The sequence below is a fragment of the Anser anser genome (genome assembly GCF_964211835.1).
Source record: "Anser anser genome assembly, chromosome: Z".
NCBI lineage: Eukaryota > Metazoa > Chordata > Aves > Anseriformes > Anatidae > Anser > Anser anser.
The window spans coordinates 33,373,164-33,395,107 of record NC_139723.1 but is presented as its reverse complement, the minus strand read 5'-3'; the positions used below and the strand labels follow the sequence as shown (position 1 = coordinate 33,395,107).

Here is a 21,944-nt window from a genome sequence, read left to right as displayed (position 1 = left end):
CTGGAATGAAACTCTGTGGTCGGATTCACTTGCAGGTCTCACTTTCTTCAAGTACCAACAAAAAAAGAATAAACCTTTCTTTACATCCTATTAAAAGTTTTGGTGTCTTTCCATGCTGCCTTTACAATCTGACTATCTAAACTACCTATCACAGAGCATGCAGGGTTTTTTTGTTGTTTTTTTCTTTTTTTACATCCAACAAACTTCTCTGAGCTGAACCCCAGAACCTAAACTATTCCAGAGCTCACTCACACATATCTGATAAAACTTGATGTTAAAATATATACTTACTATGACAAAAGACTGTAAGATAAAAATTTGCAACAAGATGACCGAACTGCGAAAGCAGAAATAAAGGGCTGGAAGCTTTGCTGTTTTTCAAACTGATTGAAATTTATTACAAATACAGATATTCACTGCTTACGTGCTGACTGCACAGTTGAAACAAAAACATAGAACCCAAAGTGCTTTTATTAGTTATTAGAATGAAAGAGCAACACGTAACACATCACAGAATCCTACTGCAAATCATTTATCCTAAACCAGGTATAAAACTCCTTGCATATCTGAAGATACTTTTTCACAAGAATTACACAATACTAAGGATTAGATGTCAGTACAAGGTGCTTCAAACCAAAAATACAAGTGCTTTCAGACTGATCTGAACTGAAACTAGATATCTGAATTTGTTCTTACTAACCATTGCTCCAAGCATTATTTGCCAGAGCACTTTGGTTTTGTTTTATTGTTTTTTCTTTTTGTTGTTTGTTTTGTGGTGCTTTTTTTTGAACACCAAAATCCCCCAAATGCTTTTAAATAAAGCATTAAAGATGTTAGGCACTAAGTTCAAGATACAAATGAATGCCTCTGCCAAAAAGAAATGTAAGGACTTCCAAATTTACCTCTAGTCCCACAGCTCTTGAGATTTCTTCCCTGGGATATATCAAAACTAGTTCATGTAGTCACGTGGATCCTCATTGGTGAAATACATCCTTTTGAGAAAGAACAAGTATGACTGAAGAACTTGTATTCAGGCAGCCTGGGAGAAGGCATATGGGTCTTGATTGCAACTTCTGTCTAAACTTATGCTCAGAGTCATTCAAAAACAGGTAGTTTTCAAAATGCTACCACAAGTTTGTGGCTAACACAGAAGAGGCATCGTAACCATAAAAAAAATAAAAATAAAATAAAAAGGGAGACCACCAATCTGTATATACAAATGTTCTACAGTGATTCACCATCCAGAAAACCAGGTCTCCATTATGTCTTCCAAACCTCACTCCCTATCTTGTAGCAGCATAACCAGCTTCTACACCTGTGTTTGGTTGCCACAATGACTACCACATGTCTGAAAAAAAGACATTTTGCTGGGTATCTGTGTATTTCATCTTCGATCATCACTGCAGTTGTACTTCAAGCAGCATTTGTTTCCGAAAGGGTAATTGTCAAGGCAGGGGAACATGCTTTCTGTCTTCCCTACTTAGCTCCTTCTCCCCCACCTCCTTATTTTTTTCAATTACTGGTTTTGCACAGTCTCAAGCATGACCAGCTACAGCTAAAGTATGACCCAGTTATGGCAAACACAGGCTTTGATTTAGATCAATACAGGTTACACATCGAGACAATGTGAGTTAGAAGAATTGTAATTAATGTTGCAACTTCACATGCACTGCATGGAAATTTAGGACAGTGTATCAGTAGGAGACAAACATGCCTCCTCCTCTTCTAACAATACAACCTTCCGCCTGGAGAAAGACATCACAGACTTTATGAGAGTTAAGGAAATTCTAACAAAAATGCGCAAGGCAAGAAAAGCAAATGGGATTACAATCTGCATAAGATGGAAAATTTCTGTGCTAAATTCACTTAACAAGCATGTTAGAAAGAAGGCCCCTAGGCTTACACAAGGGTAGAGAGCCAGCTTGGCAAACATAAAGGCATGCTCCTTGCCACCATATCTAGCAAAAGGATGCAATGTTTCCCTTTCATGCAGGAGGGCTGTAGTCCATATTGCAAACTGAAACATGCTGGCAAAGAAAGTAATAACACAGCTGACCTGAATGGCTTCTATTTCATTGTGAGACTTCTCTGCAAATTCACTGGTCAGCTGGTAAGCCAGTGGAAGCCCGCCAATGAATGCCAATGAAAGTATATTAAGCAGTCCCATTAATCGGGTAGCTTTTGTTACATATAGGAAAAGTGAGTGATGGACAAACCACAGGAGACCAATTGTTACAAATGAGCCAAAGTAGGCAAGATAGTTTGGCCCATATTCACTTAAAGCTTCAAGAAGGCTTCCATGAAACTTCTCTCTCACTTCTCTTGGATCAGGGACATTGTCTTCACTGTGGAGAGAAAACTTACTTTACTTTGCATGTTAGTTTTATAAAGGCACACCTGGAGCAACAATTAAGTATTTTGTTCTAATCTGGGCATGCAGGAAAGAACAGGCATCCACTCTGTAGTTCTCTAATTTGTACCTCAAACGAAGCATTTCAAATAAAAGTTCAAGAATTAAATTAAGTCTGAAAGGAAACACAAAAGTAAATTGGCTTTCCTTTAGGTTAATGTAATAAAGCCGCCACAGGGACTAAACAGATTTTGTTGGTAAAAGCCTTTTATCTGAAAACACATCCAAACATAAAGGAAACTTTGTCCTTCAAGACTCTCCAACCCAATATACATTAAACAGACTAATGATCACTACTTCTGAAATGTGGGAGCTAAAAATATCTTCCGTTTGTGTTCTGTAACTTTCCAGAAAAATCACACTTGAGGTAATCACTGCAGGCTTTAGAAGTAAAAGACTATGTTTGGTTAGTTTTATTTCCTCAGATATTACATATAGACATGAATTGGCATTATAGTTAACACAAATTGTCAGAGGCAACACAAAACCTTACCATATATCCAAAATGAGCAAGGTTGCTACAATGGCATAGACTCCATCGCTGAATGCTTCTACCCGTTCCTTACTCAGAGGCTCACTAAGGTAAAAACTAAATGTTTCTAAGCTATGGTGTTCCTCTTCTTCATTTCTCTGACCTGGAAAACAAACCCGGATGTATACTAATGAAAGACAAAAATCAGACAGTACAAAGCAAGGTAGTTAAAGCATTAAAAAACAAAAACAACAGGAATAACAACAACAAAAAACCTACTGTGATCTCCCTTTTTCTTTCTCCCCACCCCTCAAAATCTTTCCGTAGAAAGAAGGGTGCTGTTCATCCACACATCACTCATTCCACTTTTTTTCTGCAGCTGTGGCTCTCCCTGAAGTTCGTGTTGCTTTCATACAGGACAAGCACATCAGAGACAAAAAAAACCCCTGTCCTTTAAACCCTATGGCAGACCATTTCCACCAAATGAATAGGGGCCCAAAGCTCTAATTGAACAAGATATTTGAGCTAAACAAATCAGATGCTGTGCCAGAAGGGCACAGGAAGGCTTCCCCAGGAAGCCCTAATAACTGCAGGTCCGCAAAGACACTGTGAAGAACTTATACTGCATGGGAAGAAAAACCTCACTGCAGAATCAGGGCTGCACTGGCACATGAAATCACCTGCTTTAAAATAAATCCAGCCTTTCGCCAAAAGATGGGGCTCTGGAGCTTTTAAAGAAAACATCAAACTCATCCCTAAAGACTGAGCTTTGAATTGCCCAGCTAGCCAAGCTGCACCACCTCAGGATTATAGATTTGATGAAGAAAAATCCTGCAGTTTCCAGAATTAAAGAGAGAAACTCAATTAAAAAGCAAGTGTAAACACATCTCAATCAATACAGCAGTAAATTATGTTAGCCACCTGACAGGGTTAGACAAAGACAGCCTTGACCTGGCTGTGAACAGCAGTGCCCCCGTTGCAGCAGGCACAGCAAAATATCTCTGTCCATTTGTTCTCTGGATCTGAGACTCTGGCTTCAACTGTTTCAAAGCATTTCTACCTGCCTAATCCTGCTCCTGCATGGTAGAGTAAAAAATAAATTACCATTCATAGCAAACAAAGATGGACTTGTCCTGGACTAAAATGGAGCAGCAGAGGCACAAAGGTGTTACTCTGCTGACTCACCTATGCAGTGCTTATTCCAAAGACATACATCTGTTTTGTATTTTTCTGGTCAGTTAATATTACTCTCAAAGGGGGACAGTTCCCCTTTTGGCTAAATAGCTTGCATGGTAACACCTCCTCTTTTATTTTGGCACCAGCAACATCTTTCCTCAGTGGAGTCTCAGTAGAGCTGAATTAGCACAACTGGCTGTTGGCATGGTTATGCAATGGGTAGTGTTGACAGAAAGGGGGCAGAAGGAACCTCAGCAAGGAGCATGAGGGAAGGCAGCATGGATTTAGGCTGTCTTTAGCAATGTGTGAATTTAAACCTTTAGGCCACAGCAGTTATATTAGTAAGGCATAACGCACTGAACAGTTACTTACACTAGATGTGTTTCAATTATATATCTGCTTGTTACAGACTCTCAAACATACTGTTGATTGCCAGTTTGAGAAAGTGGGACCATACAGCACTGCTGGGAAATGATACAGGTATAGAGCTTGCTTTCTATATTTTTCTGTCCTCATGCTCCTTTTTTAGAAGGGAAGAGGGATGGCCTGCAGCCATCACTCAGCAAAAAACAGAGAGGTTTTGCTTTCAGAAAAACACTTTGTAATGTATACCTTACATATATATATTAGTAAATTAAAGGTAAAGCATGGAGCTATGGAGAAACTGGAAGCAGAGCAATAAAACACCAAATCACTGTATTCCAAGGGTGAAATTGGAAGTAGAATTAAAATTACTTCATTCCGTGCTATTTGGATAACATGTTGACAACCTAATAACATATCTGAACATAATCCCTAGAAATGCTCTTACTCACCCAAAATCTTGGTTTTGCACCACGTAATGAATCGAGACAGATGTGGAAAAACGATTACAAGCCCAAGAAGTATGTAAGACTATGGAGAGAAAAATAAACAGAGTTTAAATTTAGTTATCAAAATGTAAATTTCTTTCTAAGTTTAACATTAAACTATTATTCTCAACCTTTAGGTATAATCACATTGAGGAAAAAAAAGTCTTGATTTTATGACATGGAAATGACTCACCTGAAATCAACATGCACCCCTTGAATATTACATGTGCAGCCTAATGCTTTGTTATCACTAGTTTAGTTTTGATAGCTAGTTTAGTACCAGCTATGAGTACTAAGTTGAAACAGGAAGGGGAATAATCCTGCTAACAAATGCAGTAAGGATTTCTCAGGAGGTTGGAGAACCATCACATGTTTCTAGTATTATCTGTCACTTGCCACTCAACCTGAAAAGTTAAGTTTGCCAGCTAAAACCCCTAAGCACCCCTGCATTGTGCTGGCAAGTTATTTGGATAACAATGTAATAACATGATCAGGGAATGGCTGTAGACAACAAAACTGGAAAACAAAAAAACAAAAAAGCACAAAAATACTTTCTTTGGTTGAATCACATTTGTAATTCCAGCAGGCTACACAAAAAGATGTATTGAAATAAGGCGATGGAGGGTGGTGGCAGGGAAGAGGATATAAAGGTTTCTTAAGCTAAGGCAAAGAAACAGCTGTGAGGGATACTCTCAAGGGCAGAGCTCTTTGCAGATTTTGACCAGTATTTACAGAGTAAATACTTCATAAAATTGTTTGAATCTCTGCTGGTTCCTTTATGTCTTTGATGAAGGCAGAAGCTCTGTTAAGCATCTCTGTGAAGAGTCATTATTACAAAAACACCCCATCTCTCTCAAACTTGAATACATCTATCTCAACAAGTTCCCTAAAAAAAGAGCATGATTTAAGTGTCTGTGTCCTGAACTTTACACGCTTTTTGAAGCGTGTAACTGTCTCTGTACTGCTTCTGTCCAAAAGACAGCTCAGTGGGTCATAAGAGGTTCACAGACTGCACAAGTCTAAACACAAGAGCAACCTGGAGGTTAATTTGACTGATGTTAATTAAAAAAATAAAAATACTAGTGAACAAGAGAGGGAGAAGGAAATAACAGGGAAGACTGAGATGAGGAGAATATTTTATTAAAATTGGTTATTTTCATGCTTGGACTCACAATTGTACCTTTTATCAATAGTAACTCAACATCTCCCAAATTTTGTGGTTTAAACACTGATTAATTTCCATGGTTATTAATATGTAGATGCAACCTTACTGCTTAATAAACGTGGCCGAGGCTGCTGTAAGAGCAGGCTTTAGTGAAAAACATTTGTTTTGAGATGCAGGTTGGCTAACTGGTCTATTTATTCAATTTGTTCTTACACCTTGTGAGTGCAGCAGTTATATTCACATATCTTCAGCTGTGCAATGTGATATTTATTTCATGTAACCTTTCACATTATCTCACTGACATATGATAAGGAAGATGCTAAGTTACAGTTTAGAAGATCTGCTTCTGAAGAGTAATTAAGGGAATCATTATGAAAACCAAGCCTAAGCAAGTAAAGCAAATACTGTAGCAGAATATTCTTTGAAAACCTATGCAAAATTCACAGATCAAACTACAGATTGGCCTGTATGAATTGAAAACATCCAACACAAAATAGCAACCATGATTACATCACCATAGAGCCAGCAACTGAGAAAGTCTGCATATTTAACACAGACACCATTATTTTAACACACAGACACAAACACAGATAATACAAACTGCTGTACCCAGGTACTCTGTTAACTGGGAGAACTTACCAAAGGAATAAAGAAAAAGGAAAAGATGGCTGCTAAAAAACATAAAATCGGTCCTCTTAGGATAATCTTCAAGATATGACGTTTATAGAAATTCTGATTTTCAGACACTTGTATCTGTTGATTCAGTAAGTGTGGGTGATAGAATCCATACACTACTATCACAGCCTGCAAGGAGAAGAGCATTACTGAAGGTAATACACACAAGTACACACAGCATTTCAGCTATATAACCACAAAACTATAAATCAACAAATTCCAGAACACATTCAACCTTATTTTTCACTCCCACATGGAGGACCTGTCTTAGAAACTCTGAGATTTCACACTTCTCTGTGTATCAGGATTTTAGTTTCCTCTGCAGAGGTTGACATGACCGTGGATCTTACATGAAGAAGGCAGGCCTCCACAACAAGGAACAGAAAGTGACAAGGCACTGTTCCAGGCAAAAAACAGTGCCGTGCTAAGTACTTAGTCCCGAGTCAGAAAACCTCTTTCTGTTCACTCAGCCATTACTGTGTGGCTCAATGGGAACTTCAGCAGGAAAGGTCAACTACTATTTCGTCAATGTGTTTTTAAAGAGAGGGAAGAAATTCTGTGGACTTTGAGATCAGCTGATTTAATTGCATATATCAGTTTCACAGGACAGTGGCAATCATCTCATTAACAGGTGTTTTCTTATGGCAAGCTTTGAAAAATACTGCTTTACAAAAGAAAAAGACACTTAACAATTTATATCCACAGTTAATAAACCTTATTTTAGTTCCGCCCAATAGAATCTAGCCTCTAAAAGTGAAAATGTAAGGGGATAGCTCTAATACCTGTATAAGGCCAATGACAACAGCACAGACACTGAATAGGAAAATTCCAAAAGGTACTTCTGGAAAGGAGGCCATTAAGGAAAACTAGAAAAAAAGCAACCAGATCAAACATGTAGTTAGGAAGCAATGTAGGAATAACAACAGAGAAAAGGGAGTATTCTTCATTCAATATTGAAACTTTAAAACATAAATAACACTTGGCTTTTTGATATAACTCCACTAAAAGCAGCTTCTAGCCACAAACACATGCAAGCATCCCAACAGAGGGTATCTGGACAGAAGGCTTTGCTCATATGCTGATACTGCTAAAATTCAACCCCTCTAATGCTATGTCTTCTTAATAACTACAGGCTGATTTGCAGCTGAGCATAAAGTTTAACATTTTCAGTAGACAAGATATTCATAACTGAATATTCTTGATATTAGGATACCTTTCTGAATTTAATTTCTCTACCTCCATGGCTGTCTGTTGTATTAATTTCTATTAATTTCTGCAGCTTCATTAGGTGAGACAAAAAAAAAAAAGGAGGGAGTAACAGTGTGTGTTAGGGTAACACATCTAACTTTCCAAAAATTATTTCCACTTGAAGGCAAGGAAGAAGTATGTGCTCTTGCTGACAAAGGCCCTTTTGCTGACCACAGCTTTATTCTTTGCAGGTTAATACATAACACAGATATATCCATGGCGAAACAGGTACCTGTCCTATAAATCTGTTCTAAACATACAATAAAAGTCAAGAAACGTTTTAAGCAACTGTTTTGTTCTGCTAATTATGGTGGTCAATTCTTGCTGGATCTAAAGGTTATCTGTCCAGAAATTGCATATAACATTGAATCTGCAGATTTAAAAGGTAGATAATTGTTTGCTAGAACCACCACTGCTGAATGAGCCACAAGTTATACCAAAAACTCTCTGAAGGTTATAAGAGTAAAGTATTCTGCTATCTAAAGAGGAGTTTGAAATACAGGTTTAGTTCCCTTAAAAATTCAAAATTTTCATTGGTGAACTTTGAAATTCAATTCGTCTGCTTCTTTTAAATAAAACCTAGGAAACTATGGCTTTCCGTGATTATAATTTATCTTCCACATTACCCATTTTCTGCCAGGCCTACATATGACATGCAGGAGATGAAGAATTTTCTGAAAATCCTTCAAGACTTTTTTTGATGAATTTTAAGAAACTAAGGATTAATGCACTAATTATAAAATTAACTACTAGAATGGATTCAGGGTTTACACTATAATAATACTCTCCTGGCTTACTCAATACTTTGGTATAATCTCTCCAAATAAAGAAAAAAAATGTAATATAAACATATGTCACGTTTTAGAAAAGTACTTACAGTGTATGGCAAGAAAGTTATGATCATCATACAAGCCTAAAGAAAAGAAAAAAAGTGTACTGAAACACTAGGTGAACTGCAAGCAAGCAATACCATCATTTAACATGTAGCAAAAGAATGTAACATGAACAGCTCAAATGCAAGTGTTGCATCTTAAAAAAAAAACATTTCTGAAGTTGCTGAGCTATGACTGAAACATACAGCCAGTTCTGTACACACTTTTAAGGTTTGCTATCCAAACTGTACACACTTATTTTAGAAAATACTACAGTTTTGTTAACAGTACCACAGATAAAAGCTTTTCTTATGGCTCCTAACAGACTTCTCACTGAACTAGCAATGCCAAAAATACCACACATCCAGAGGAGGTGCTTCTGATTTCCCTTGTCAAAACCATTAATTTCTGATCATAAATTTTTCAAATATTAGCTAAGGAAAAACAAACAAACAAACCTAAAGCAGGCAGAAATGATGATCAGAGGGCTGGAGCACCTCTCCTATGAAGAAAGGCTGAGGGAGCTGGGGCTGTCCAGCCTGGAGAAGAGAAGGCTCTGGGGAGACCTCATTGTGGCCTTTCAGTACCTAAAGGGGGACTTATTAAAAGGATGGAGAGGGACTCTACTCAAGTAGATAATGATAGGACAAGGGGGAATGGTCTTAAAACTAAGAGGATAGATTTAGATTAGACATTAGGAAGAAATTCTTCACTATAAAGGTAGTAAGTCTGGCACAGGTTGCCCAAAGAAGCTGTGGATGTGGATTCCTGGAGGTGTTCAAGGCCAGGCTTGGGGCCTTGGCCAACCTGATCTAGTGGGTGGCATCCCTGCCTATGGCGGGGTGCTGGAGTTGGATGATCTCTAAGGTCTCCTCCAATCCAAGCCATTCTATGATTCTATGAAACGCATTGCTTTGAAAGCTAAATTAGAGAAGAATTATATGCCTTAAACAATTCTTCTTACATAAATTCCTGTAGTGTTCTTACAGAATTTAAACTCAGTATTTTTTAGTCACAAAAGTTAAATAAACTGTGTAATTGTGCATTGTTAAGAGAACCGAATTTTAAGCAATATAGTAAAAATACAAAACTCTAGCTGAAAGCAAAAATACACTCTTCATTGCAGCATCTCGTTATAATAAATAACTGTAACCAAGATACTACAAGGTGGCTGATTAAAAATACACACCCAATAAATGAAGAATTTTCAACAGATAAGATTCAGGTAAGAGTAAATCTCAAAACACTGCATCAAAGACTGGTCTCTCAGATATAGTTTTTTTAAGATTGTGTTTCAAATAAGCTTCATAATGAATTTTTGGGTAACATAAGCAGAGAAATGGCTGAAACCATAATTGCAACTCAAACCCACAGCTATGATTTTTGCCACAAAAGACACGAAATTTCATTTTCTCAAGTCTGGAGGAAAAAAGCCACACAGACCAGCAAAGTCAAAATCTTTCTGCCTAGGTGCCTCTTCAGTTCCCTCAGATGAACTTCCACCTAGCCTGGTGCAGATCTTCTTTTGGTTTACAATGCAAGTGCAACATGTGCAAGTTAAAAGCAAGTTAGTTATCAAACACGTGCTTTGGCAAAGAGGAATTAACCCTCTCTGTACCTTCTTGGCTTTGAAATTTGGTGGAATTGATTTAAATTAGAAACATTCTGTCATGTGCATGCAGTCTAAAGAAAAAGTGACCTATACTTGGTAGCTAATCATCAAGTATGTTGGGTAAGACTCACCAGATTTAGAAGAGCAAGGACATCGTCTATAAGTTCTATCACCTGAAACAACCTGTCAAGGCAAGTTAAGATACCATGAACAAGCCAGCTCCCAAAACATGTTACAACATTGCATATAAATTATACAGCTGTTGTATTATAGGGGAACCTGATTTCCTTTGCTTCAGAATTTATGCAAGCAGTCCAAGTGCTACCAAACCAAGTGCTACCAAAACATTAACTCATACATGGAAGTCACTTGTTAGAAAAAAAATTGAAAAGGTAGATATGAACAGTCAAGTTCAGTCACGGAAAAGTTAAGAACCCCATTTCTATTTGAAGGACAAGTGGCATAAGATGTATCAAACTGACTTATTATCTTTATTATTTTTTTTTGGCTCTATCCTTCCTCTGCACTTGTAATTGTATCTTTACTGTGAGGTCAATTTAACTGTTGTTAAGAGCCAATTCATGTGTGAAAAAGTAATCAAGATGGCAATTCTGACACATCGAGTAAGACATCAAAATCCTAACAATGCAGAGAACTACAAATGGATATCACACCTTGGAAAATGGAAGATAGGAGGTAATTACAGGTTGCGCCTCTGACAGAATAGGATCAATCCACTTACTTAAAAGAAAAAAAGTGGTAATAGTTGTTAACGTGATAAATCAAAAAAGCGCTGCCACGATTCTTTGAAGTGTCCCATCCTTGGAAGTGTTCAAGGCCAGGCTGGATGGGGCTTTGAGCAACCTGGTCCAGTGGGAGGTGTCCCTGCCCATGGAAGAGGGGAGGAATTAGATGATCTTTAAGGTCCTTTCCAACCCAAACCATTCTATGACCCTATGATTCCAGTGTTGTAGAGAGTAAACTGCAGAGTTGCCTTGATTTTTAGCTTGACTGAGAGGATTTTAGCAAAACCATAGAGGTAAGATTTATCCGTGCCATGTTTCCTTTAAAACTATACTATCTATTCACAGCTTTCTAACATATGCTGACTTAGAAATTAATAATGCTCAATTATACTTTGTTTTCCTTAAGTTTTAAGAGGCTGTCACTTTACCCAGAAAGAAGTACACCAAACAAAGACCAACTGCCACATTTCAGCTCACCTGTTAACACTGCAAGCTGTTCACTAGTGTTAAGTATATCAAGTTTGAAAAACAAAACGTTGCTTTGGGTTATAGCTGTTTGCTGTTTAATTATTGTAAATACTTGGAAGTATTACCAAGAATCTGGACTATTAGGAAAAAAAATGACAAATTAGAACTGCCTCCATACAACTGAGCTCTAAAGAAAGCAAACTAATTTTAGTTTTTAGTGACTTCATTAGAACATAATCCAAACTGGCTTTAAATGAATGGATTTGGAAAGAGGACCAGCTTACCTTGTTCTTAAGAATAAAAACCCTCAGAATACTATGGCAGAAGAAAAAAAATGCTTGCTGCCCTACCCCCACAAAATGCCTGCACATCAATTTCTTTTTGACTACTAAGGTATGGGTAAGTGGCAAAGTGGCAGTGTCCACAGCTCTGAAAAATGCAGCATCTGCAACATCACAACTAGTTTTGCAAGAAGCACTGCTGAGGACTGAAAAAGACAAGTTTTAGGCCAGCAGTCCTATCTGGATTCCTCTATATGTGCATCACACAACTTAAAATGTCATGCTTTTTCACCATAGTTTTAAGTTTAATTCCATCAAGAATATTAAGTGAAATGAAGAGTAACTCTGAATTTGAAGACATATAATGCTTGTTGGTTTTTTTTTTGTATCACAGTTTCTATGGTGTAGAAATACATTAAGTCACTGATTAGGATAGCACTTCTTACAGTGCATTTTTATAATTACTATCCAAAAACAGAAAATCCAGAAATATATCAGCAACACAGAAATGTATCAGACAGAAGGTGATCTTCTGCCCTTTTAAACAACAGCTTTTCTTTAACTCTGTAGTGGAGTTAAACATTCTTCCTTGTTCATACCTTACATGAGCTGCCCATGCCACTGTGACTATTAAGAAGGTCATCAAGTAGACTGCAATTTTTGTTAGAAGAAGTTGCTGAACACTTTCACCTAGTTTCTGAAACAAAATAAAAAGTGACACCCAGACAGAAAGAAAAAATAGTTATTTTCTGAAAGTACTAGCATTACTTACGAATGGGAATGACATGCAGTCATACAGAGTATTTTTTGAAAATGCTTGCCAGTAATGCAATTTTCCTCCAGTCTTTTTTTTTTTTTACCATCATGCAGACGAACTGTATTAGACACTGATAAGTATGCTGAAATGTGTAGTTAATGGGCTATGATATTCCAACACAACTCTTCAATCTGTAAAATCTAGGCTTTCCAAACCTCAGTTCACCCTTTGATTCATTCATGCACTCTCACGTTGCAGTTACTGTGATAATGCATTTCAGAGAAGGGCTGGCTATAAAACATCCCTATTATTTCCTTAACACTGACTTCTGAAGTAAAAGCGTCCTACAGATTTTCATATGATGATTATTCACAATGAGGCAGGGAAGGGCTCAACCACATCAATTCTGCACGTACCACCACAACATCGCAATGGATTAAACAGACTAATGCAGTGTATTTTTTGGACCACACCTGAGTTTCCTAAACTAACTGAGGCAAAACATTCAGTTTGGAGTCTAGCTCTGTTTTTAAGAGCAGAAAAACAAATTGTGATTAAAAAATCATGAATCTCCTCAAAAGATTACATTGCATTGCCCAACACTCCTGCTTCTTTCTGATTTAATTTTCTGTAGTCCCTTTTTTACTTTTGATTACAGTTGTGATTAAATTGATCTTAAAGCCAGCATCCAGGTTGCACTACATTAAGTGGCTTCTCGAACTGATGTATTACAAACAAGAGATGATGTTTTCTGGAAGATGCTTTGGTCTGACAGGTAATTTATCTTCATACAAAAGTAACTGCATAAAATCTATGACATGTATATCATATACATCTCATTCAGGCTTTATATCGTGACTTCTGTAGATTACACAGATCTTCAGTATTTAAAATTTTTCACCTCGAGTTCAACAGCTCCTCCTCCTAGAGGAAATTTCTGTCAGCTTTAATGTTATTTAGCTTTCTTTTTAAAGTTTGGAACTCAAACTGAAGTGGGGTGTTAAATTAGGATGTTACATGCATTTCCAAAGATACCAGAAACAACAAAAAGCAACAACAGAAAAGATACCTGATCAGGATGTATTTTTGTGTGGGCCACAGGCAAAATCTGAAACAAGAAAGCACTATTAGTACACACGCATGTCTTTTCCTGTCTCAGAGCTTGAATGAAACCTGCAAGGAACTTTAGATGGCTGCAGATATTCATGGGTGTAGCAGTCCTATCCGAGTTCCTCTATTTGTGTATCACAAATACAGGAGTAACCCGCAGCTCTGTGAGACGAAATCATTTTTCTGCCGAACAGAGACGGCTCGATTCCTCTCCCCCACCCCCAAGGCGTCCTTTACCACATACACCGCTCGCAGGGCTGCTCACCGCACACCCCCACGGGTCCGCAGCTGGTCCCTACAAACCCAGGCAGCGCCGCAGGGCTGGGCTGGGCTGGGGGAGGAGGGCAGGCAAACACCCGCGGCACCCTGCAGGGCTCGGGGCCGGGAGGCTGCTGCCTGAAGCTCCGCGGCCGGGCAGGGCACGGCAGCAGCCCGCCACCGAGCCCCGCCGCGTCCCGGGCCCGGGGCTCACCATCACGGTGGCGATGATGGAGAGCAGCGCGTCGCTGTAGGCCAGCAGCCGGTGCGACGTCTGCGTGCTGCTACCCAGGTCCAGATCCAGGGCCCGACTGTGCACCGGCACCGGTTCCCCCGACCCGGGGCCGGGGCCGGGGCCGGGGCCCGGCGTGGTGGCCCGCGGAGCCGACATGGGCCTTCCGTGCTCCGCCTCCCGCGGCGCGGCGGCGAAGCCCGGCCGCGCACCGGGACCGAGAGACGCCGGCCCCGCCGGGCAGGCGGAGAGGAGGAGAACGCCCCCGGGAGACGGCGGGGGCGGTGGCTTCCGTCCGTGGCCCTGCCCCGCCGCTCGCCGCGGCCCCGGCACGGGTTTGTCACCTTGGTTTGCTTAGCCCAGAGCAGAGCAGGCTGAGGGGAGGCCTCATGGCGGCCTGCAGCTCCCTCAGGAGGGGAGCGGAGGGGCAGGCGCTGAGCTCTGCTCTCTGGGGACAGCAACAGGAGCCGAGGGAACGGCATGGGGCTGGGTCAGGGGAGGGTCAGGCTGGGTGTTAAGGAAAGGTTCTGCACCCAGAGTGTGCTCGGGCACTGGGACAGGCTGCCCAGGGCAGTGGTCACGGCAGCGAGCCTGGTGGAGTTCAAGGAGCAATGCTCTCAGACACATGGGCTTATTTTTAGGTGGTCCTGTGTGCAGCCAGGAGTTGGACTCATAATCCTTGTGGGTCCGTTCCAACCCAGGATATCCTGTAGCTCTGTGATAGGCCTTCCCTGCAGCAGCATGAAGGGGGTCTTAAAAATGCACCACACACATCCGAGGTACCCATGCATTACACTGAACAAAGCAGAGAGGCAGCGGCTGTGTGCTAGTGCTAGCTGCGTCCTCGGCCTTGTGCAGTGCTTGGCACGGGGAGCACCGCAGGAGGACAGGCCCCACCTCAGCGTGTCTCCATCTCCAAATGCTGGCAGCCGAGCAGCTTTAGGTCTGGAGACATGTATGAAATAATGGGTAAGCAGGGGCTAGTAACAGCGCTGCCAGCTAGATGCCATGGCACTCACAGCTACAGGTTGGGAAACTCCTAGTCTGAAAAAGCTGAGTGTACAAAGCGTGTCCAGGCTAAAAGGTCTCCTCACAGTGCTGAAGTCTGGCTTGCAGGCCAGTTCAATGATATTTCTGATGGTCATATATATAAAGTACACACACACACATATATACATATATATACACATACAATACATACACTTATACACACTTATGAATTAGTCATATACTAAAGCTCAGGAAGACTAGCACTGTGTGCATACTATTGTGGACTTCTAAAGCTCTTCCCATATCACTTGGAAAAACTCCCCATGTGATTCTGTTGACTGAAGAAGGAAATCCTCAAGAAAATCCTTTGCAGCGAGATGGATGAACAATTATGGGGGCAACATGTGTTGTCATTTTGAAATAACTAAATAAATATGAATTAAGAATGACTTTCCTTTGGTCTGGGAATGTCGGTGAGAGTATCTTGAATTCTTAAAGCTGATGCCTGGTACAGGTGACTTGAGTTGGTGGGCTCAGAGGAAGCAAGTAAATGTTGTATATGGATTATGCCTTATGTTCCAGCAAAGCTCTTTACAGCTAACGTATATACACCAAAAATTACACTTCACAGAGGCTGTAATGTTCAGAATTTCTCAGTTTTGTTTATACATCAGATTTTAAAATCTGTATGTGAATTCCAAAGTAGCTTTTTTCTTTTATTTTTTTTCTTAATTACTATTTTGTTTTATTACTGGCCTAACCAGCCTTGTCACTTCAGATCATTTGCTTTACGTACTTTGTTCTGTCCTTTGGAGCTGTGAACTGGAGGCTTTTGGTTTATGTTCATGTTTTTATCTTGTTGGCATTTAGTTCATACCACAACGATAGTCCATCTGGAATACATAGGCTTATAGTTTCAGTGAAGTTGTGCTCTAGCTAATGTGATTCAAACACTGTTGGAAAGTGGTTTTATTGCACAGAACTACTTTCGTTGTTAGTCTTTTCATGTAACTGAAAGGGAATATTCCCGAATTTGTGATAGATTTTAGTCTGGCAGTATCTTAGTCAACTTCAACTTCAACTTCAACTTCAACTTCAACTTCAACTTCTTCTTCTTCTTCTTCGTCTTCTTCGTCTTCTTCGTCTTCTTCTTCTTCTTCTTCGTCTTCTTCTTCTTCTTTGTCTTCTTCTTCGTCTTCTTCGTCTTCTTCTTCTTCTTCTTCTTCTTCTTCTTCTTCTTCTTCGTCTTCTTCTTCTTCTTCTTCTTCGTCTTCTTCTTCGTCTTCTTCTTCGTCTTCTTCTTCTTCTTCGTCTTCTTTTTCTTCTTCGTCTTCTTCTTAGTCTTCTTCTTCGTCTTCGTCTTCTTCTTCGTCTTCGTCGTCGTCTTCTTCGTCGTCTTCTTCGTCGTCTTCTTCGTCTTCGTCGTCTTCTTCGTCTTCTTCTTCTTCTTCTTCGTCTTCTTCTTCTTCTTCTTCGTCTTCTTCTTCGTCTTCTTCGTCTTCGTCTTCTTCTTCGTCTTCTTCTTCGTCTTCTTCTTCGTCTTCTTCTTCGTCTTCTTCTTCTTCTTCTTCTTCGTCTTCTTCTTCGTCTTCTTCGTCTTCTTCTTCTTCGTCTTCTTCGTCTTCTTCGTCTTCTTCGTCTTCTTCTTCGTCTTCTTCATCTTCTTCTTCGTCTTCTTCGTCGTCTTCTTCGTCGTCTTCTTCGTCGTCTTCTTCGTCTTCTTCGTCTTCGTCGTCTTCTTCGTCTTCTTCGTCTTCGTCGTCTTCTTCGTCTTCTTCGTCTTCTTCGTCTTCTTCGTCTTCGTCTTCTTCGTCTTCTTCGTCTTCTTCGTCTTCTTCGTCTTCGTCTTCTTCGTCTTCGTCTTCTTCGTCTTCGTCTTCTTCGTCTTCTTCTTCGTCTTCTTCTTCGTCTTCTTCGTCTTCTTCTTCGTCTTCGTCTTCTTCATCTTCTTCTTCTTCTTCTTCTTCTTCTTCTTCTTCTTCTTCTTCTTCTTCTTCTTCTTCTTCTTCTTCTTCTTCTTCTTTCCTCTTCTTTCCTCTTCTTTCCTCTTCTTTCCTCTTCTTTCCTCTTCTTCTTCTTCTTCTTCTTCTCCTTCTTCTTCTTCTTCTTCTTCTTCTTCTTCCTCTTCTTCCTCTTCTTCCTCTTCTTCTTCTTCCTCTTCTTTCCTCTTCTTTCCTCTTCTTCTTCTTCTTCTTCCTCTTCTTTCCTCTTCTTCCTCTTCTTTCCTCTTCTTTCCTCTTCTTTCCTCTTCTTTCCTCTTCTTTCCTCTTCTTTCCTCTTCTTTCCTCTTCTTTCCTCTTCTTTCCTCTTCTTTCCTCTTCCTTCTTCCTTCTTCCTTCTTCCTTCTTCCTTCTTCCTTCTTCCTTCTTCCTTCTTCCTTCTTCCTTCTTCCTTCTTCCTTCTTCCTTCTTCCTTCTTCCTTCTTCCTTCTTCCTTCTTCCTTCTTCCTTCTTCTTATCCCCAGTTCCTGGAAAGGCTATTCTCTATATAGTGGATTTCATCTAAGACCTCTCAGAGAAGAAGCCAAGAACTCAAATTGCTTGCCCACACTTCTGGTGTGAAAATGTTCTAGGTTTGGAGAAATTCAAATCTGAGAATACGCTGAGAGTGTGGTTTAATTCATAACCAACTGGCTGTGCTTACTGACTGGAATTAGATATCCAAGATGGTCTAGACTGAAAAAAACATCAAGACATAAGATTTTGAACTCTTGCAGTAGAAGGTGCTGCTTCCAGTAATCAGTAATTGATTTTCCTCAGTTCCTTTATCAATTGAAGCAAAAAGTACAGAGGCTAGATCAGAAATAAGTCGCTGAGCATATACTACATTGGAATGAATTTATAATAGACTTCTTGAATATTTCAGCAGGTATGCTAGAAATGCTGTGGAAGTCTCTGAAATTTATAAATAGGAGTTGGAAATCAGACCGCAAGATCTAGGCAATAGTTGCAAGACCTTGTAGAAGTCGCTCAGTTATGCCTCAGGCTCTGCTGGGGTGTTTCTACACCTGGTGGAAGTTTACTTTTAAATGAATTGGGGTCTGCAGTGAAGTGGATGGATGTTACAGACCTACCTGGATTCCACAGCTGATTAGCCTGAGACAGTGAAACATAGTCTTCCAGGAAAGAAGAATGTGAAAAGAGCTGAGAATCTTGTCTGCACTCAGAAGCAAGAAAAAGCCAAAGAAGAGAGCTGCAAAGCTGCAAGGTGTCACCCAGAAAAGGGTAGCAGCTAAGCAGCTTTGTAACACATATGGTGAGACTTGTGAGGAACTGGAACAGGCTAGCAATGGACCTAAGCAAAGAACAGCCTGGGAAATCACCTCAGAAAATTTTTGTGGAGTGCCAGCAACAATCTAGAGAGTAGGTCCTGAGTAAATTTGCCTATTAGGACAGCCTTTGTTCTGCAGAAGTTTCCTGAAGCAGGTATGTAAATTGTGACTGGTACCCCCTGTCCCTAACCCCCTGTAATATGGTTAGCATAACCAACAGTAAGGCAAACAGCCATAATACATAAATCAGCTGGTTTTGTAACACCCCCTACTGCCTTTCTCTGTCCCCCTTCCTCGCACCTGGGTGTGTTGGCAGCCATTAGCAGGCAAGCCTCCTGCTGGCGTTGCGATTAAGCCCATCGGTGTTATCAAAGCCTGGGTGCTGGGCCACCAGCATGTGGCGACACCCATCATGGAACAAGGACGCCTAACAGCACATGAGATACTGCCTCTAAATTCAAGCAGCAGTGAGCCCTCAGTGGGGCTTAGACTGGAACTGCTGCTGGACAGCAAAACCTTTGATCCCCGTGTGGCCAGGGACACCCCCACCATCATCTTCTCCCGCTGAGAACTGAGTGAGCGACTCATGCTCTTTTAGGTAAAGTCTGAATGTGGAGTATGATTATTGTATTATATGCTAATTATTAAGAATTTGACATATGATTTGCAGAGGATCCAGGTGACTGAAAAGTCTAAGTAACTAAGAATTCTATATAAAAAGATAGCTATACTAATTTCTAGGAATTCTGCGTTAACTGTAAGCCAAGTGCTAGAAGCTTTAAATAGGAATAAGATATGCTGTTGCTAAAGTTTTTGTGTAATAATAAGCTATAATTCTAACCAGAACCCTATGGCCATTCTTCATTCTGCCAAGGATTCCCAGAAGAACCTTCCTGTCCCCCGTAGTCTCAGGTGACATTCGTTTCAGGCTGACCTGAATGGTCTGAGCAGCAGTACATGGTGTTAAACTGAACGAAGTGACCAAGACGTAAGAACTACTTCAGCTGTGAGATCTCAGAAAGCTGAATTTCTTTTTATAAGCAAGCTGAACTAAAGTGTTGTATTGATGATGAAAGAAAACAGCAAAACTGTGACAAAAATAAGTTTGTAAAACAAGCGGGAAGCCTTTGGCTGGAATACCAAAATGGTGTGCCATCTACAAGCAGAATATGTGTGGACTTCAGTTGGGATTGGTACAGTTCTATGGCTCCAACACTAATTTCTTTTTGAGATCCTGGACTGCAGAGCAATATTGGAAGAGCAGCTGCTGAAGTGATTACATATGTGAAAGGTCTTCCAGATCACCTCTCCATTTTCCATAACAGCTGTTTGAATCTAGTGACATCAACAGTGTTTTTTACACTTGGTCAAGAAGCATTAGCAAGTGAGGCAAAGGAAAACATGGCTGTTAGAGAAGCAGTTCACATTGTTAGAGAAAATTCACCAGTGATAGATGAATATTGGCTGGGATAGCTGCCTTGTAAAATACAGCTCCCTCATCACAGGCAACAGAACGGGTTTGTTACAGGAGACGTGATTTAATTTATTGCCAATTACCAAACTCAATTACTGATTCTGGTATTGAAAAATGACGAACAAACACTTAGACAAAGCACTCCAACTACAAGCTGGACACTTCTCCTCCCTGCTTCCCTGCCTCAGTCACAGAATCACAGAATCTCAGGGGTTGGAAGGTACCTCTGGAGATCACTGAGTCCGCACTCCTCCTAAAGCAGGTTCCCTACGGTACGTTGAGCAGGGAAACGTCCAGGCAGGTCTTGAATGTCTCTGGAGAAGGAGACTGCACAACCTGTCTGGGCAGCCTGTTTCAGCACTTTGTGACCCTCACTGTAAAGAAGTTCTTACACGTGTTTGTGTGGAATTTCCTGTGTTCCAGTTTTTGGCCGTTGCCCCTTGTCCTATTGCTGCACACCATTGCAAAGAGCCTGGCCCCCTCCATTTGCCTCCCACACTTTAGATATTTATAAACATGGATGAGATCACCCCTCAGTTTTCTCCAGGCTGAACAGACTCAGGTCTCTTTGCCTTTCCTTATACGGGAGATGCTCCAGGCCCTTTAATCATCTTTGTGGCTCTCCTCTGGACTCTCTCCAGAAGATCCCTATCTTTTTTCTAGCGGGGAGCCCAGAACTGGACACAGTACTCCAGGCGAGGCCTGAGCAGGGCAGAGTAGAGGGGTAGGATAACCTCCCTCAACCTGCTGGCCATGCTCTTTTTAATGCACCCCAGGATCCCATTGGCCTTCTTGGCCACAAAGGCACACTGCTGGCTCATGGCCAACCTGCTGTCCATCACCCCTAGGTCCTTTTCTACAGACCTCCTCTCCAGCAGGTCAGCCCCTAACCTGTACTGATGCATGCGGTTGTTCCTCCCCAGGTACAAGACTCTACACTTGCTCTTGTTGAACCTCATCAGGTTCCTCTCTGCCCAACTGTGGGACTGCCTGTCCTACTCCACAGCTCGGAAATAAGCTCCTCTGCTGCCTGTAGTCCCCTCAGAGGTGTATGTCCTGTGTCTTTTGTGAATCTACTCTATGTGAGTGTCTATTTGCTCTAGCCCTGTTTAGGCAACTTCTCATATGCCTCCTTTTTCTTCATCATCCTCCTGTTCTTGCATGTCTCATGGCCTGGCACCTCTCCCCTCTGTCCTGGTTTCTCCTTTGTCCCTGGTCTTTTGGTTGCTCACTTACAAAGGTTAACAAAAGTTAACTATGCTTTGTGTATCTTTTTTTTTTCCTTCAGCATTCATGGATGGAGTTTGAGTGTGCATCGTGTACAGTGTAAAGCATGCTGAGGAGCGTGTGTTGGATGAAAACAGTGTAAGAGACAAAGTAAAGCACAAAGATTTTAGAATGTAGTGTGATCTGAATTCATGATGGAGGAGACTGAAATTGTTCATGTGAACATTTTTAGGTGCTTTGTACGACGTGTTTTGCAGAACATGCAACTTGAGCTCAGAGTATTGCACAGAAGTGATATCCTTCCAAGAACATATATCTCTGTGACTAGTTTATTTTTGTATGGTATTATAATGAACTTTTTGAAAATAAAGAGAGGCAACAAAATAAAATGAGTTAATGGACTTCAAAGGGCGTTTCTGATAATCATTAACTGTGGTGTAAAGTCTTTATTGTTCTCCTTCACACACACATGAGCAATCATCTTTCTGAGAACAGGTGCTCCTTAGTGTTGTGTGCTGGAAACTTTTGCCCTTAGGATTAATAATGAAAAAAAAAAAAAGGCAAAACCTAAATGGGTGCAGGTGGTCTTTTGCTTCCTCCTCTTCGTGTATCACTCTGCCTCAAGCAGAGTGGTGGTTTTCACTACATA

The 21,944-nt window shown here is 40.6% G+C and overlaps 2 protein-coding genes across 3 annotated transcripts; both read right to left on the bottom strand.

Annotated features, from left to right (window-relative positions):
- Nucleotides 1-372: 372 nt before the first annotated feature.
- On the bottom strand, nucleotides 373-14,613 carry TMEM175 (transmembrane protein 175). Of its 2 annotated transcripts, XM_083816522.1 has the most exons (11): nucleotides 14,316-14,520; nucleotides 13,803-13,841; nucleotides 12,576-12,673; nucleotides 11,224-11,366; nucleotides 10,613-10,664; nucleotides 8,875-8,910; nucleotides 7,532-7,615; nucleotides 6,714-6,878; nucleotides 4,874-4,952; nucleotides 2,904-3,045; nucleotides 373-2,345 (listed from the first exon to the last, which is right to left on the bottom strand). In XM_083816522.1, exons 3-11 carry the CDS (start codon nucleotides 12,591-12,593, stop codon nucleotides 1,682-1,684), a joined length of 1,383 nt encoding a protein of 460 aa, XP_083672648.1. In that variant the 5' UTR covers nucleotides 12,594-12,673; nucleotides 13,803-13,841; nucleotides 14,316-14,520; the 3' UTR covers nucleotides 373-1,681. The 2 variants fall into 2 exon arrangements, with proteins under 2 accessions (XP_083672648.1, XP_083672647.1); XM_083816521.1 differs by lacking the exon at nucleotides 11,224-11,366 and having other exon boundaries at nucleotides 14,316-14,613.
- Nucleotides 14,614-16,546: 1,933 nt separating this feature from the next.
- LOC310888993 (uncharacterized protein) lies at nucleotides 16,547-18,954 on the bottom strand (the record flags this gene model as incomplete). The annotated part of the gene is made up of 2 exons (XM_083815945.1): nucleotides 16,547-17,806; nucleotides 18,895-18,954. The coding sequence occupies 2 exons, from the start codon at nucleotides 18,952-18,954 to the stop codon at nucleotides 16,661-16,663; spliced, it is 1,206 nt and encodes a 401-aa protein (XP_083672071.1). The 3' UTR covers nucleotides 16,547-16,660.
- Nucleotides 18,955-21,944: the final 2,990 nt, after the last annotated feature.